General features: G+C 43.4%; 1 protein-coding gene across 1 annotated transcript in view; it reads left to right on the top strand.

Moving 5' to 3' along the window:
• The window catches only part of LOC120304815 (collagen alpha-1(XX) chain-like), a 66,912-nt gene extending 50,137 nt beyond the window's left edge, over nucleotides 1–16,775 (top strand). Inside the window, exons 10-14 of the mRNA XM_039335788.1 lie at nucleotides 2,137–2,203; nucleotides 9,327–9,515; nucleotides 12,650–12,727; nucleotides 14,352–14,507; nucleotides 15,884–16,775. Coding sequence (XP_039191722.1) covers nucleotides 2,137–2,203; nucleotides 9,327–9,515; nucleotides 12,650–12,727; nucleotides 14,352–14,507; nucleotides 15,884–15,903 — 510 coding nt within the window. The 3' untranslated portion in view covers nucleotides 15,904–16,775. The remainder of the gene's footprint in view (nucleotides 1–2,136; nucleotides 2,204–9,326; nucleotides 9,516–12,649; nucleotides 12,728–14,351; nucleotides 14,508–15,883) is intronic.
• The last annotated feature ends 1,184 nt before the right edge of the window (nucleotides 16,776–17,959 follow it).

The following is a 17,959-nucleotide window of genomic DNA, read 5'->3' on the forward strand; positions in this document are numbered from 1 at the left end:
CCTCTTGGATTGATATACTGTTTTTACACAAAATTAAATACAACTGGGGCGAGAAAATAAGAAGTAAATATCACAAATATATCAACATTGGTGTAGTGGTTAAGGTGCTGGCCTAGAAACCAGAAATCTGTGAGCTTTAGGCTGTGTTAGGTATGAAAGCCAACTGGGTGGCTTTTGTAAGGTGACCAACCGTCCTCCTTTAGGGAGGACAGTCCTCCTTTTGTGAGTTCTGTCCTCCCTCGAAAAGTGTCCTCCTACATGTCCTCCTTTTTGATATTTGAAGACTAATCTGCAGGGCTTTTTTTTCCCTCACAGAACGCTCAGAACGGCGTTCCAGCACCTTTTTTTGATGTTTTTTTTTCAACTTTTGCATGAGCTGTGCTACTTCCCCTATTGGCTTTCGAAAGCCAATAGGAATTGCTGCTGAGCATGCCAAATTGCTCCTGAGTGTGACCAGCAAACTTTGCACATGCAAGTTGTCTGCAGCGAAGGCGAATTGGCAGGAACTTTGCACCCCTCCCTGCTACCCAACTACACCATCTCCTAGTTAGTACCAAAGATACCTGGGGGAGACTGGAGCGGTGACGCCACGGTAAGTTTCTCTTGATCTTCAGCTCTGCTAGGGCAATAATGGCTGTGGGCACAAGAGGCACGGGCAGCGGGGCTGCTGCGGGCGGGAGTGTGAGGGGCGGCGGTGGCCGGCTGCCCCCGCCCCGTGCTGTGGGAGCCGCGGGGCCCGCTCTACACAGGACTGTGCAGGGTGGGCGGTGGTGCTGGCAGGGCGGCTGCAGGTGAGGTGTGTTGATGGCGGGCTGCCCCCCGGGGCCGGAACCAGCACGGCTGGTGCTTTGGGAGCCGCAGGGACCACTCTGCATTTATCATATTATAGTGTATTCTGTATTATTGTTGCAACTAATAAAACGTTTCTTTTATGTACGATATTTTTTTTCTTCAATTTATTTGTGTCCTCCTTTTCATTGTAAAAAAGTTGGTCACCTTACTTGGGCCAATCATCAGGAGATGGTGAGTTCCTGTCTGACTTTAAAATGAAAGCCACTGGTGACTTTAGGACAATCACCAGAAGACTGTGAGTTCTAGCCTGCATTAGGCATGAAAGCTAGTTGGGTGATTTAAGTCAATCACCAGGAGAGGGTGAATTCTAGTCCCACCTTAGGCATGAAAGTAGCTTGGTGACTTCAGCCCAATCACCAGGAGAGGGTGAGTTCTAGTGCCATCTTAGGCATAAAAGCTATCTGGATGAACTGAGCCACTCATAGTCAGGAGACTATGAATTTTAGTTCCGCTGTAGGCATGAAAGCCAGATGGGTAACTCTGGGCCAATCACCAGGAGACAGTGAGTTTCAGTCCTGTCTTAGCCACCATCTCCTGGTGATTGGTCCAAAGTTACCCATCTGGCTTTCATGTCTAAGGTGGGACTAGAACCCCCAATCTCTGGTGATTGGCCCAAAGTCACCCAGACAACTTTCATACCTAAGGCAAGACTAGAACTCAACATCTCTTGCTTTCTAGTGTTGAAGGAAAAGTCTTCATCATTGTTCAGTCCAAGCCGGGAATAAACAACATGGTGACTGATTTAGAAAGAAGGTTGCAGTTTATTGGAGAGGAGAGCCAGACAGGAAGATGGCTCTGGAAGAAAAGAAAGAGAGAGCACATACAGGGAGTGGGTTTTTATATCCTCTGGGGCTTTTGTTTGGAGTTGTTTCCTGTTTGAGGCTTTGTATTTCCTGTGTCATGTATTCTGACCTGAGTCTGGGTGTGCCCTTTGGCATCTGTCTCTTATTTATGACGGTTGCATAATCCTATTATGTCCTGTCTTAGAGGTTGGGTGGGGTATGTAGTTCTTAGGTGTCTTTGTCTTCTTAATCTTCTAGCTTCAACTTTTCTGAATGGTTTACATCTGCATTTCTACAGAGCTGGTTTCTGTTTGGGGGAGGGAGACTTGGGGCTATTAAGAAAAAAACAGGGCATGCTTTTCTGCCTCTAAGATCCTTTGAGGAAATATATTTTTCTGCCCTTTTAACATTTCCTTCTCGGGGGGGGGGGGGGGCTGATTTCCCACACTAGCTTGGTGCCTCAACCAGTTGCCCAAAGTGACTCTCTTCTCTTTCCACCTAGGGTGAAGCGCAGTCCTTGTCTACTATTTATCATCTGGTAAACCAAGCTTGTGAGCGTCTGATCCAGTGTAAGTATATCCCAGTGTAAAATCTTACCTCTGCAGCTGCGTTGTGTGTAGGATCTGCTGCAGAGGAGGTGTGAGATGAACGGCAAGGGGTGTGTACTGTAGCTGGGCTGGATAATGAGTTCAGAAGCCTTGCAGAGCTCCTGCACCATGCCAGCTGATCAATTTACATCTCGGCTTATCATTATTATCCATCTCTAGATCAATTACAAGTAGTCCTCAAATCACAACCACAACTGAGCCCCAAATTTCTACTGCTAAGTGAAACAATTTGTTAAGTGAGTTTTGCCCCATTTTATGACCGTTCTTGCCACCGTTGTTAAGTGAATCACTGCAGTTAAGCTAGTAACACGGTTGTTGAATGAATCCAGCTTCCCCATTGACTTTGCTTGTCAGAAGGTTGCAAAAGGGAATCACGTGACCCCTGGGACACAGAAACGGTCATATCTATGAGACAGTTGCCAAGCATCTGAATTTTGATCCCAGTGACCCTGGGGATGCTGCAACGGTCATGTGAAAAATGGTCCTAAGTCCATTGTAACTTTGAACAGTTACTAAATGAACAGTTACTAAATGAACCGCTAATTTCATTTGCTTTTCGGTAGGGCTTCTTCTGTCACTCTCTTAAGCAATATGAGGCAAGATTCAGACTTCTGATCAAAAATGTAAACTAAACGAAGTAAACTTAAAGGAGCGAATGAAAGTCAGGGTAGTATAGGGGTGAAGACAAGAACTGGAGAGATCCAGATCCTAGTGCCCTCTCAATCATGGAAGCTCCCTTGGATCAGTCCCTCTTCTTCCACCTAAGCCAGGGGCAGGCAACCTTGGCTCTTTTATGACTCGTGGACTTCAACTCCCAGAATTCCTGAGCCAGCCATGCTGAGGGAAAAGGGAGAGATTTCCAAGCTGAGCCATGCTGGCTCAGGAATTCTGGGAGTTGAAGTCCACGAGTCATAAAAGAGCCAAGGTTGCCTACCCCTGACCTAATCCATCACACGGGTGGGTTGCTGTGAGGAAAAAAAATGGAAGTAGCTGATATATGCATCTATGTGTACCCAAGGAAACTAATTACTTTTGAACATTGATGTGATTTAGCAAGTAAGGTCTTTAACTCAACTGGGGAGATGCAGATTCCATCTTAAACCACCGAAGCTCTCTATGTTTCTTTGCAATAACCAACCACATATTGCTATGTGGAGAGATAAGAAGATGGGATGCTAAGTATAGCATCTTGAGCAACTGGGGGAAAATTGATTTTTTAAATTATGCACCATCAGTTTAAATTATGCACTGTTCTTAGTGATCACATGATAGATTCTCGCCAGCCCCTGACCTGATCTTTGAGTTTTTCCAAGTACATCTCCTTCTGCTCTTTCTCCTTTTCCTTTCTTCTTCTTCTTCTCCTTCTCCTTCCCCTTCCCCTTCTCCTCCTTCTCCTTCTCCTTCTCCTCCTCCCCTTTTCCTTCCTTCCTTCCTTCCTTCCTTCCTTCCTTCCTTCCTTCCTTCCTTCCTTCCTTCCTTCCTTCCTTCCTTCCTTCCTTCCTTCCTTCCTTATTCCTAGACCAGTATCATCACATCAGCTCCCAGAATGGAGTTGATGTCCACACATCTTAAGGTGGCTAAGTGAGAAACACTGTTCTAGAGACATCTCTTTTTTTACAAGATTTTATCTGAGAAGGATAATTTCACAACACACAGGAGTTAGACGATTGGCGGGAAAATAGTTTAGCGTCAAACAAATCCAGATCAGTTTGAGAGAAAAACTAACATGGAGTTTACGGGCTGCATCAATTAGCTGTGGTGTAGCGCATCCGAGTGATTAGTTCAGTGTGTCAAGAGAACACTGTCTGAAAGTAATCAGCCCTGGCTATCTATGGCACTGATGCCTAATTTGCTTCCAGAATTTCCCTGCTTGTTTTATTGCTGAGAAAAAAGGGGAGGGAATTAACTACAGGCTGCAGAAAACATCATTACATTTCAACCTGTGAACAAGAGAATTACACGCAATCAAAAGAAGTCTCTCTTCTGTGTTTCTCCATGCTCAATGGAGGTTAAGAACTGTTGCAGCCTGGTTCTGAATGCAAATTTGCCTGACTGATGATCCCTCAAGAACAAAATTGCTTTTGTTATGTGCCATTCGATTGGTGTTGATGCTTAGCAACCATATAAATAGTCCTTCTCAGGCCCACTCTGGTCTTCTTCCAATGGCGTGCCCATCACCGCTAATTGAAAAGAACACAGCAAAGACCGGATTTCATTCCACAAGTCAGTTGAGATTGCACAGTGCCGTATAGTGAAAAAGAACTTGACTTTGAAACAGATTCGGACTCAAAGTTCCCCACAAAGAACTTATGGCTCAGTTAGGGAAGAGGGTGTGGGAGATGAAAACATAGCCCCTTCCTCATATAACAAGATGAGGCTGGAGCTAACCTGAGGTTAGGGCCCTACAGGAGTGATTTAAAACAAAGCTTTAACTCAATCTCTATATTGTTTCACAATACGGACGTATTATTTGTAATCTGCTGTGCTTTGTGCGATGTGAAATTGCAAAGTAGGTAGTTCTGTGTATATTTAGAACATCAGGACTGGAAGAGTAAGAAATAGGGAACTGAAAGGAGCTGATGGATGCGGGTTCCAATGTACCCGGGTATATGTGGAAAGTTATGTTCAGTAGAAAGTCAGCAAAAGTCAGCAGACCATTTGGCTACAGTCTTAAAATGAGAAAGGGTATAAAGACTGGGACTGGACCTGACTGATTTGCCATTGGCCCATAGCTGTCCTATGGAATCTGCTATGCCAGTGATGGTGAACCTTTTAGAGACCGAGTGCCCAAACTGCAACCCAAAACCCACTTATTTACTGCCGGGTGGGCATGGCCCATCGGGTGGTCATGGCTGTGGTGGTCATGGCAAATTGGGTGGGTGTCGCCAAGGTGTGAGTGGTCACCCCAATGTTGCTCATGGGGAGTGATGCCTGTTGGGGGGTGGGCAGGTTTGGGGGAGATCCAGGGGGTCTCCGGCAGGTGAGGAAGGAGGCTCATCCTGCAGGGTGAGGTGAGGCAGGGTAGGGGTGCCATTGCCATGGGGCAAGGCAAGGGCCAGGGCACCTGACACCATCGGCCCCCGCACACAGAGGCCAGCGAGTGCATGGGGGCCAATGGTGTCCGTCAGCAGCCACAGCCTGCCGGCCACACTCCGGGACTCCGCAGCCCGCCACCAGCAGTTCAAAAAAGCTGCCTCTGAGCTGGATGGCTGGCCAACAACTGAGAAGGCGATGCAGTGGGTCGTGCCCAGGAAAAGGAGGACATGCGAGGCCAGGAAGGATGGGATGGAGAGGGGGAGGGAAACTAGCCCTGCCGGGATGCATCCGGCCACGTGGGACCTCAGCGAGTTAGCAGGCGGCTGGTTGAAGAAGGACAGTTGCCATCTCTGGGGCATGGCGTGTTTGCCCACAGAGAAGGCTCTAAATGCCGCCTCTGGCACACGTGCCATAGGCTCGCCACCACTGTGCTATGCCATATGGTCCTCATTGCAATGGGTTATTAATGTAAGTGATGTGGTGTTATTATGCTTGCTATGTTCCAAATTATTAGCAAAATAAACCTATGAATCTTAAAGTAAGAATTATTGTTTGGTGCTGCTGTCTCTTGTCTTTTTCACTGGGTTTTTCCACGACAAGGGGTTGATGGCAACAGTAGAAAAATACCCCTGCCAAGTTTTGAAAAAAAAAAAAAAAGGTGCTAACTGTGGGAGTTAGGAAGCAGAGCTCTGTAGTCTGTGCAATAAAATAAATACGGGTAGTCCTCGATTTATGATCACAGTTGAGCCCAAAATTCCTGTTGCTAAGCGAGACAGCAGCTAAGAAAGTTTTGCCCCGTTTTACAACCTTTCTTGCCATAGTTGTTAAATGAATCACTGCAGTTGTCAAGAGTAAAGCTTTCCCATTGACTTGGCTTGCTAGAAAGTTGCAAAAGGGGATCACATGATCCCAGGACTCTGCAACGGTGATAAATTTGAGCCAGTTGTTAGGTGTCTGAATTTTTATCATGTGACCCTGGGGATGCTGCAGTGGTCGTTAAGTGTGAAAAATGGTCATAAGCCACTTTTTTTCAGTGCCATTGTAAGTTTGAACGGTCACTAAACAAAGATTGTAAATCAAGGACTACCTGTACTGATTCTAATGGCACCTTCAAGACCAACCAACTTGGGATGTTTCCAGCATTATGTTTATGTTGAGGAGGAACTGAAATTGATTGTGCTTTTCAAGATAATCCTCAGATGGAAATGGCTCTCTCTCCCCAAGGCCTGAGAATTAGACCACACGAGAGTCCTCCACCCCCCTCACCCCACCCTAGTGATGGCAACTGGATGAATTACAAGCTGTAATTATTCCCTCCTCTGATGAAAAATCCTTATGTAATCATATATATAGATTCACTGTCTAGTAAATAGACTGGAAAACCTCAAACAATACAAGTATGTTTTCAGACTGTCTCGATATCATTTAGATACTGCTACTTTCTATGCAGAAGGAAGGGAGGGAGGGAGGGGGAGAGAGAGAGAGAGAGAGAGAGAGAAAGAAAGAAAGAAAGAAAGAAAGAAAGAAAGAAAGAAAGAAAGAAAGAAAGAAAGAAAGAGAAAGGAAGAAAGGAGACGTGGGAAGAAGAAATGAAGGAGGGATGAAAGGAAGGAAGGAAGAAAGACAGACAGACAAACAGACATGGGAAGAAGAAATGAGGGAGGGAAGGAAGAAAAAGAAAGAAAGAAAGAAAAGACGTGGGAAGAAGAAATGAGGGAGGAAGGAAGAAAGAAAAAGAAAGAAAGACAGACATGGGAAGAAGAAATGAGGGAGGAAAGGAAGGAAGGAAGAAAGAAGGAAGACATGGGAAGAAGAAATGAGGGAGGAAGGAAAGGAAGGAAGAAAGAAAGAAAAAGAAAGAAAGAAAGAAAGATCTATCCACTGGTGACAATTTGACAGATCAATTTAAGGTTAGAGGTGATCTTCAAAGGCAGCCCCATGTAGGGCAAATTGCAGTAGACCAACCAAGAAGTCACATATCCGTTTACTTGTTTCTATATTTTATATCTGCCCTGTCCATGCCCTCAGCGTGATTTCATACAGTCAAATGTTGGAATTACCCATTAAAATTGTTATTCACTCATCATAGATGATCCTTGTTCCTTTCCAGATTTTCAGAGTCTGTAGAACTGCCAAGTGTGCATTAGTTAGACAGCCTTCTATTTAATTGGTTATTTTTTTCTTTAAATAAAAGATGATCCTTACTTTTTTCCTTCCTGCAGCTTCTTCTATTGCCATCTCCCCAACAGATGCATCTCCCTTGATTTAGAATCTGAATTTCCCTAGTTCTGACTACAGAGAGTCCTCAATTTATGACCACACATTTAAGAGCCCAAAATTTCCACTGCTAAGCAAGACAGTTATTAAGTGAGTTTTACCCCATTTTACATCCTTTCTTGCCACAATTGTTAAGTGAATCATTGCCGTTGTTCAATTAGTAACAGGGTTGTTAAGCCCATCTGGTTTCCTTGTTGACTTTGCGTGTCAGAAGGTCGCAAAAGGGGTTCACGTGACCCCGGGCCACGGCGACCGTCATAAATTCATGCCAGTTGTCAAGCATCCGAATTTTGATGGCATGACTACATGGGTGCTGCAATGGTCATAAGTGTGAAAAATGGTCACAAGTCACATTTTTCAGCAACTCCAAACGGTCACTAAGCAAATGGTTGTAAGTCAAGGACTATTTGTATTCAAGGTGGTAAAATGGGGCAAATTTCACTTAGCAACCATCTCGCTTGGCAACAGAAACAGAAACTTTGGGCTCAATTGTGGTCGTAAGTGGAGGACTAGCTGATATTGACAAGAATCATGCTCCGTTTAAGCTGTACAGCCTAAGTGTTGGAGATGTGGATACTTGGATGCAACTTATTACCATATTTGGTGGATGTGTAAAAACATAAAAGCCTTTTGGATTAAGATCTGGTGGAACATTCAGAAGATTTTTAATAAAAAGATAAAATTTTCACCACAATTATTTTTGTTAGGTATTATTGTAGATTGTGATTTTAAAGAAACTATTTTAATGTTGAATCTTACTACGGCAGCAAGGTTATTGGTTGGACAATATTGGAAGAAAGATTCTTTGCCTACCATAGAAGAATGGTTGCTTAAAGTTTCTAATTTAGCAGAAATGGCTAAAACTTCTACTTATTTGAAGGATCATTCACAAGAAAGATACATCTCGGTGTGGAGAAAATGGATAAATTTTGTACAGAATAAATATGGGATTAGAAAGTATTATTTAGTTTTTGAATAACTTAAAGCTTAAAGTGGGAATTATTTATATTGTTATTTATGTTTTTCTTTGAAATATCTCTTTTGTATTTGAGTTAAAGTATTTTAGGGATTTTATTATTTGTATAGTTGGATAAGCTTAGCTAGAATTTGTTTGTTTATTTTTTTAACCCTGCAATCAGCTCTGGGAAGTAAGGGGGGGAGGGTTAGGGTGGGGGGGAGGTAGGGGGGGATATTGTATTGTATTAAAAATTTGTATAAAACTTTTCAATAAAAAAAAAAAGAATCATGCTCTGTTTGAAAATGATTGTATAGATCAGTGGTTCTCAACCTGTGGGTCGGGACCCCATTTGGGGTCGAATGACCATTTCACGGGGGTCGCCAAACAATGCAGTCCGCCATTTTTTTCCCCTTTTCCTTAGCTGTGCTACTCCCTTTTATTCTATTGGCTTTTGAAAGCCAATAGAATAGACTCTCTTGAATAGAGTCTAATTCTATTGGCTTTCAAAAGCCAATAGGAATTGTCCAGGCTGTCTCTGCCCTGCTGAGCCCGCCAAAAGTCCCATTCTGCAAACGGTGCTGCACCAGTTGAGTAGTCCTCGACTTACGACCGGTTGAGTAGTCCTCGACTTACGACCGGTTGGGGGTCACGGCATTAAAAAGGTTGAGAACCACTGGTATAGATCTAGAAAAAAAGCCTATTGTTCATTTTAAAAAGATTTTGCTAAAGGACTTCGGCAAAAGCAGGACGCAGAACAGTTTGGGTGGGGAGACAAGAACGAAAATTTCCTTACTTTCCATTCTTCTCTTTCAGCTCATGTGTTAAAGTTTGACACTTCCGTTCACGAACAATCGCGGAAACCTGTCCCTGTCCGGGAGGATGAACCAAAGGCTGGAGCGCCTGGACCAGCTGGTCTTACCGGTTTCCCTGGAATGAAAGGCGAAAGAGGAGAAATTGGGATGCCTGGACTTCCAGGGAGAGATGGATATCCAGGAGAAAGAGGTACAACAACAGAATTGTGGTGGTGGGGAAATAAGAGGAGGAACAGAACAGGACAGGACAGAACAGAACAGCAAAAGGGACCTTGAAGATCTTCTAGTCCAGGGGTAGGCAACCATGCTGGCTCAGGCATTCTGGGAGTTGAAGTCCACTAGTCATAAAAGAGCCAAGAGTCTTGCTTTAGCGCAAAAATGAAAAAAGAGCAAGGAAATTCCCAGAGAGGAAGAGTTAATACATAAAACATTAGCATGTGCGGAAATGGACAGGCTCACAATGATATTAAAGGACAAATGTGGATCAGTTTATTATGAAACCTGGGGTAAATTTTACCGCTGGAGGAATTTGAAGAGGACAGTCGGGATTAAAGATGAACGTTAAGATAGAAATATATGCTATTTTAGAACACGTATTGTATATAAAACTTAGATGTATATGTAGACATGAAGAATTGATTGTAAAAAGTGGAATAATCTGATAAGAATGTATATACTGGAATGTCACGTTAAATCCAATGTTTGTTTGTTTTTAACTGTATTATAAATAAAATTTGAAAAAAAAAATAAAAGAGCCAAGATTGCCTACCCCTGTTCTAGTCCAACCTCCTGCTCAAGCAAAAGCCCTGTACCATTTCAGACAAATGGCTGTCCAGTCTCTTCTTAAAAACCTCCAGTGATGGAGCACCCACACCTTCTGGAGGCAAGCTGTTCCACTGATTAATTGTTCTAAGTGTCAGGAAATTTCTCTTTAGTTCTAGATTGATTCTCTCTTTGATTAATTTCCATCCATTGCTTCTCGTCCTGCCTTCAGGGGCTTTGGAGAAAAGCCTGACCCCCTCTTCTTTTTGGCAATCCCTCAGATATTGGAACACTGCTATGTCACCCCTAGTCACCTTTTCATTAAACTTTAATGGTAGAAGAGACAGCCTTTACAAGGTGATTTTTCATCTTCCATCTTCATTCCTGTTCTGTTTCAGGAAAAGAGGCACTGAGACGAAGCAACAAGTTCCAACAGTTCTCCTTTATTGCAAACACCAACAGAACAGATTTTAAAATGGTGTGGCCCCCTTTTATAGCCCCCCTGCACAATACCTTGCTGGCCAATCATTGCAAATGATCTTTTCCCGCCGTGCGTGTGCACGCAAGGCTGGGAGCAGCCTTTCTTGTCCCGGGCATCCACATGGTCTGCCCGGGCCAATCGCTGCAGCCTGTGCCTGCCGGCCCAGGACATAACAGTTCCTGTCTGCAGATATTGTTGGGAGCAGGCAAGTGCATACCCATTGGTTTTATTTTTGAATTAGTTCATTCCTGCATCTTCAGAAGGGGGGAGGCTAAGCAGCACCACCTATTTTGGTCTCTCTCTCTCCCATCTTCTTGTTGTTGTTCAGATGCTAAGTCGTGTTCACTGTTCACGACCCCATGGACCACAGACGCCAGGCCCCCCTGTCGTCCACTGTCTCCTGGAATCTCCCAAATCCAAGCTCATTGCATCGATGACACCATCTAATCATCTCCTCCTCTGCTGTCCCCTTCTCCTTTTGCCTTCCATCTTTCCCAATACCATGGTCTTTTCCAATGAGTCCTCTCTTCTCATTTGGTGGCCAAATTATTTCTGCTGGTCCCATGTTGACTCAGAGCTAAAAATTACCCATTTTGAGAAGACACAACTCTCCATTTTATTGCAAATCGGAGGTCATCGTGGGAGCCTCTTTGCATTAATTCAAAGATTAAGCCTCCATTTGAGGATCAATCCATGCCCCCCCCCCTCTCTTATTTTGGGTACCATTGGGTTATTCTTAGATCCCAAGAAGGTGGTTTCAGCAAGAAAAAGCCTCCAACAGCAAGAACATTCATTTAAGTTCCCTTGGTGATGTTTTTACTTTAGCTTGTAGGTCAGAGTCCAAGTTGCTGATTTAATTGGCTGGCTAGGAAAGTAGATCACACACCAACCTAAATCTGTCACGCAGCCTTATCTTTTTTCATGATCTGCCCTTGCATCTTAGAAGCAACCCTACTTGCTTTCAGAAGCTGCTGATTATATAGATCAGTGTTTCCCAAACTTGACAATTTTAAGGCATGTGGACTTCAACTCCCAGAATTCCACAGCCAGCGTTGCTGGCTGTGGAATTCTGGGAGTTGAAGTCCTCATGCCTTAAAATTGTCAAGTTTGGGAAACACTGATATAGATCCAGATTTCCAATCTAGGCAACTTTAAGACTTGTGGACTTCAGTTCCCAGAATTCCCCCGCCAACCAGGCCATGCTGGCTTGGGAATTCTGGGAGTTGAAGTCCACAAGTCTTAAAGTTAAAGTTGGAAATCCCTGATACAGATGTTCTCCTGAGCCTTCAGAGTGAATTAAGCGAAAGTTTTTCATTGGCTGTTTGGGGTTCCTTTGGATCTATCCAAAAAGGTCCACAGAAAAATGTCCAAAAAGTGAGGAGCACAACACATGTAAAAAAAACAAGATGGAACTTTGACCTGCATAGTTGCTCTTAGATTTTGTATGATGTCTCCCTTTTAATTTCATTTACAAGTAGAAGTCAACATTATTCTGCTCAAAAGTAAATTTGCGGTAAAGCCAGAAAGACTTTATGGTGAGCTGAATGGAGCAGAATGAGTCCAGTTAAATTAAGAATTTCACACACTTGGCTAGCTTCAGATGAAGAGCATAAATGAATCGGAAGCCTCCAAGCCACCATCTTCTGGTTAAGTAGGAGAACTGTTCAAGGCCATAGGACAGGCGTAGGCAACCTTGGCTCTTTTATGACTCGTGGACTTCAACTCCCAGAATTCCTGAGCCAGCCATGCTGAGGGAAAAGGGAGAGGTTTCCCTGCTGAGCCATGCTGGCTCAGGAATTCTGGGAGTTGAAGTCCACGTGTCATAAAAGAGCCAAGGTTGCCTACCCCTGGCCTAGTCCATTGTTTCTCCACCTCAACAACTTTAAGATATGTGGACTCCAACTCCCAGAATTCCTGAGCCAGCCATGCTGAGGGAAAAGGGAGAGGTTGCCATGCTGGCTCAGGAATTCTGGGAGTTGAAGTCCACGAGTCATAAAAGAGCCAAGGTTGCCGGACTAGAGGATCTCCAGGATCTCTTCCAACCCTTTTATTAAATGTTCTAAATGGTTCTTCTCTATCAGGTGTTTCTGGTCCCAAGGGAGAAAAGGGCTCTTTTGGACAAAGGATGGAAGCTTCTGAAGGACCAAGAGGTCAAGCAGGTATGTTATTCATCACTGGCGTGAAGAGAAAAAAAAATCAGGAGTAAGGATCTCTACTCTCAAAAACATATATTTTTGAAGAACGACGTTGCATCTCTCTGCCATGCAGACATCATATCACATCAAAGTTGAACCGTTCTTTGTTATTCCAGATTGCAGGACACAAAACAATGTTCCTAGTACAGAGGGTCCCATTGAAAATTATGCAAACTGTCCTAAACCTCGGTTCAGTGCAACTGCAGAACCCATTATCTTGAGCAGTGGTTCTCAACCTTTTTAATGCCGCGACCCCAACCGGTCGTAAGTCGAGGACTACTCAACCGGTCGTAAGTCGAGGACTACTCAACTGGTGCAGCACCGTTTGCAGAATGGGACTTTTGGCGGGCTCAGCTGGGCAGAGACAGCCTGGACAATTCCTATTGGCTTTTGAAAGCCAATAGAATTAGACTCTATTCAAGAGAGTCTATTCTATTGGCTTTCAAAAGCCAATAGAATAAAAGGGAGTAGCACAGCTAAGGAAAAGGGGGGGGGGGGAAATGGCGGACTGCGTAGTTTGGCGACCCCCATGAAATGGTCGTTCAACCCCAAATGGGGTCCCGACCCACAGATTGAGAACCACTGGTCTTGAGGGATGATGGGTTCCTCTTCCCTGAATGTGTGTATGTTGAAGCTAGAGGTCATCAGGGAGAGTCTAGGCCAGGGGTAGGCCACCTTGGCTCTTTTATGACTCATGGACTTCAACTCCCAGAATTCCTGAGCCAGCCACGCTGAGGGGAAAGGGAGAGGTTTCCATGCTGAGCCAGGCTGGCTCAGGAATTCTGGGAGTTGAAGTCCACGAGTCATAAAAGAGCTAAGGTTGCCTACCCCTGGTCTAGGACAACTCGCCATAGCCAACCTACTGCAGCCAACTTGCCATGGCCAGCTCACCATAGCCAACTTGCTGTGGCTAACTCGCAGGGGTACAAAACTTACCTACCGTTGAAGAAATTGTGGAATAGAGTCATTAAAGAAAAGATGCAAAAGTAGGGACAAAATGAAATGTGAATGATAGAAATTAAAGTAATTTTCAAATTATTTGAAATAATTTAATAAAATTGTTGAATTGTCCAGTGGCGAGTTGTCCATGGTGAGCTGGCCACAGGGAGTTGGCCATGGTGAGCTGGTCATGGCAAGTTGTCCCATTCCACATCAGGGAAGGGGTGGTTTAATGCTTAATGTCTAGACCAGGGGTATTTAACCTTGACAACTTGAAAACTTGCTGACTTCAACTCCCAAAATTCCTATGCTGGCTGGGGAATCCTGGGAATTGAAGTCCACAGGTATCTTACCAAGAAGGCTGCATAGATACATCGTTTGTATTGTCTGCTTAGTTTCCTAGTTCCCTCTCAGATTTCTTGGCGATGTGACATCCAAGTACTAAGGATGTCCAATCTGCTCATTGTATTTTGGAGAATGGACAAGGCCAGCTCTACTAGATGTTGCCACCTTAACTGAGTCTTATAAGATTAGGACACAGCCATTTCTTTACAGCAATTTCTCCCATTTCTGTAGGGTTTAAGCCAAGGCTTATCATTAGCCTCGACTGATAGAATATTAATTCTATTTTTCTTTTCCTCTCACCTAGGTCCTCCAGGAGAAATGGTGATTGGCCCACAAGGCTCCAAAGGACCTCCAGGTAATATTGGTCCTTCTGGATTCCCTGGGGCTCGTGGTCAGCCTGGAGATCCTGGCCCTGCAGGTAGATGTCTTCCCACAGGATGCCACAGAGATAATACAAGAGGTAAATCTTGAGTGTATGTGAGTCAAAGTAAGGGACGGGTTCCAGAAGACCATGAATGGTGGGTCAACCCTTTCTTTGTTCCTGCTCTCTTTTTTTTCTAGAACTTCTGGGCTTTCAATGTCAGCCAATCTGGGCCAGGGATGTCTCTAAAGCCCTAGGTGTCAGGCACAAAGAATCAGGATCTTCATAAGGGTGCAGCCGATCAATTAAAGTTCAAGACTAAATTAGCCCCAGAGAAGGGTCAGCAGAATTCAAGAGGGGATTGGACTTTGAGCACTTGCGGCAACTTAGGAATTCTAAACTAATGATGTACTTAACTCCGCCACTCCCAGCTCTGTCTGCTCTTCTCTCCCCCCCACCCCCCAATATCCCAAGATCATTCACACATACCATTACATCAGTAGAACTCCAGCATATCAGCTATGTAAGAAAAGGGTTAAAGATTAACCAAGGCTGTGACAGACAAAACTTCTCTAGTGCAGAAATTGGTGTTTCACAGAACTAGAGGCAATCAAGTCAATTTAACCCTAGCAATTGTTCTGCACAAGCTAGAGCAGGCCAAGTTGTAGCTTCTCCACTGCACCAATGCTGCTTAGACACTCAAGAGCTTAAAAGCAGAGTGTTAAAAAGGGAATAAATTGGAGGTAAAGAATATTATAATATAGGTAGTCCTTGACTTACGACCGCAATTGAGCCTGACAGTTTTGGTGCTAAGCGAGATACTTGTTAAAGTGAGTTTTGTCCCATTTTATGACCTTTCCTGCCACTGTTGTTAAGTGAGTCACTGCAATTGTGAAGTTAGTAACTTGGTCATTAAGTGACTCTGCCTCTCACACTGACTTTGCTTGTCAAAGAGTTTTAAAAGACGTTCACATGACCCCGGGACACTGGAACCGTTGTAAATATGTGCCAGTTGCCAAGCATCTGAATCTTGATCACATGACCCTCGGGATGCTGCAGTGGAAGTGTGAAAAATGGCCATGTTACATTTTTTTCAGTGCTGTTGTAACTATGAATGGTGACTAAATGAACTGTTGTAAGTCAAGGACTCACCTATGCCTGCCTCAGATTCTCCGGAGTAGTTCTCTCACCATTTTTGGGATTGCAAAACTAAACTCTGAACTTGTTTCAAAAGCAGATTTGCACTCTGATTCTTTTCTGTCACTCCCAATGGAGTAATCAGAGTAATCAGAAGCAAGCACATAAGGATCACTTCTATGAGCATACATGTTGACACCACAATTCCCTTCTGGAAGTGTTTTTATGGAAGCTAAAACTCCATTACATGCAGAACTTGGGGGAAGGGGTGATTTATCTCTTCTCTTTTTCCCATTTTTTTTTCCTCTGATTTAACTATCACTTCATTTTGTTCCCAGATGCAAGGCTGCTCCCCTGATCAGAGGGACGATGCTGTGGATCAATTCTGTTTTTTTTTCCAATACTTTTTTTAATTACAAGGACCCACAATTGCTTTTTTTCTTTTTGTAAATTGCTCTATTTTGTCCACTAGGATACGCATCATTATGCCTTGTGATTTATTGGCAATTAGTTAATTCATTGATCATACATTCCAATGGTGGGATTCAGCCGCTTCGCACCACTTCGGCAGAACTGGTAGCTAATTTTTTTGTTGCTCAGGCTCAGAATGGATTTCCGGAAGCGGCATCCACACAGAGAACCGGTGGTTCCCATATTTGAATCCCTCCACTGATACATTTTACTGGATAGTTAAAACCATATTTTGGATATCGGTTCTGTGGGATCCTTGGTGCTGAACGTGGTTTTTTTTGTGCAGACATTTCATTACCCAACTAGGTAACATCATCAGTGCTAAAAGGGAGTGGGGTCTGCTCTCTTGTTATATACAATTGGCTTGCTCTGTCAGTGCTGATGGAAGTGTTCTTGCTGGTTCCTTGATTAGGTTGGTGATCATTTACTGCTCAATTGTTGGTCTAGTATTGATCTTGGTGTTAATCTGTGCTTATCTGGGTATTATTGCTGGTGAGGTTCTGGTTTTTTCCCCTTTAGCAAACAAAAGAGCAAAAGACCTTCTCTGCCAGCAATCAACACCCAGATAAACCGAGATTAACACTAAGATTAAATTTCAGACAAACAATCAAAGATTAAAGAACAGCCTAGTCAAGGAACCACCAAGAACACCTGTCCACCAACACTGACAGGGCACGACATTAAGATATAAACAGAGACCAATGGCTTCCCCATTGACTTTGCTTGTCAGAAGGTCACAAAAGGGGATCACATGACTCCAGGACAGTGCAACCATCATAAATATGAGTCAGTTGCCAAGAGTCTGAATTTTGATCACAGGACCCTGGGGATGGCTGCAATGGTCTTAAATATGAAAAACGGTCATAAGTCACTTTTTTCAATGCCATTGAAACATTCACTAAATGAATGTGTCAACGCTGCAAATACTGTATATTCTTGCTTTTGACAATATGCAGAACTGTCTGGTATTTATAGGGTTAATACAGAGCAGAAGGGGGATTGGGGGTAAGGAAAGAAAGAAGAAGGAAACATTTGACCTTCACACTAATTGGATAATGTGAGATATGACGGATAATTTAGAGAGAGGACATGCTGATAATTTAACTGCTCAGAGGAAGAGAATTTAGATCTTAGCATCCCTCCGTTATGCCTGTGCCGACATTTTGTAACAATAAAAGACTTTTAGGAAAATAAATGCCTGGAAGTTCTTTGAAGTGTTTAATTAGCCGGAACCATAACAGAATGGTTGTAACTCAAGGACTACCTGTACTGGAAGATATAAGATAAGGCAAAGCAAGATAAGATAAGATGACCTTTATTGTCATTTTTTTTTTTACTGTGGTCAGAATGGCACACATAAAAAATGAAATTTAGTTGCCCGCTCTCAAAGTAAAACACATACATGACACACACCTAAAACATACTATATACAATATATGTATAGACCCACACCCCTACATATACTTAACAAATATTAAATACTGTCCATCTTGAATATATAATGGAAGGAGGACATGATTTCTAGACATGATTTGTTGGTGCAAATTTTACTTTGTTTCCTTTGGAACCCTATAATTGAAAACCTGGAGATTCATTCGGTTCCAAAATGCATTTTGTTTGTTCCACAGGAAGTCAGACTTGGTGATGCTAAACCCTAATTTACCTGTTATTAATTTTAGAACTGAGTCAGATGCTTGGAGAATATGGATGTTCCCAGCTTACACTTCACATTTACAATCACTGCTTAGCCTGCAGGAATTTTAAAATGTCATTGGAGGATTTTTCCCTTGTTCTCTTTCTCCCCTGTTCTTAGTAAATCTTCTCCGATGAAATGTTGTCGTGAGCTCAAAAGCTTGCGTAGCTGTTTGTGTTATTTTGGTGAGGCTTAATAAAGATTAATCTTGCAATGAATTTTGGTTTTTCTTCTTCTGGGGATGGGCAGA

Source organism: Crotalus tigris, unplaced genomic scaffold (assembly GCF_016545835.1).
Source record: "Crotalus tigris isolate CLP2741 ecotype Arizona unplaced genomic scaffold, ASM1654583v1 scf7180000017659.2616968, whole genome shotgun sequence".
NCBI classification, from domain to species: domain Eukaryota; kingdom Metazoa; phylum Chordata; class Lepidosauria; order Squamata; family Viperidae; genus Crotalus; species Crotalus tigris.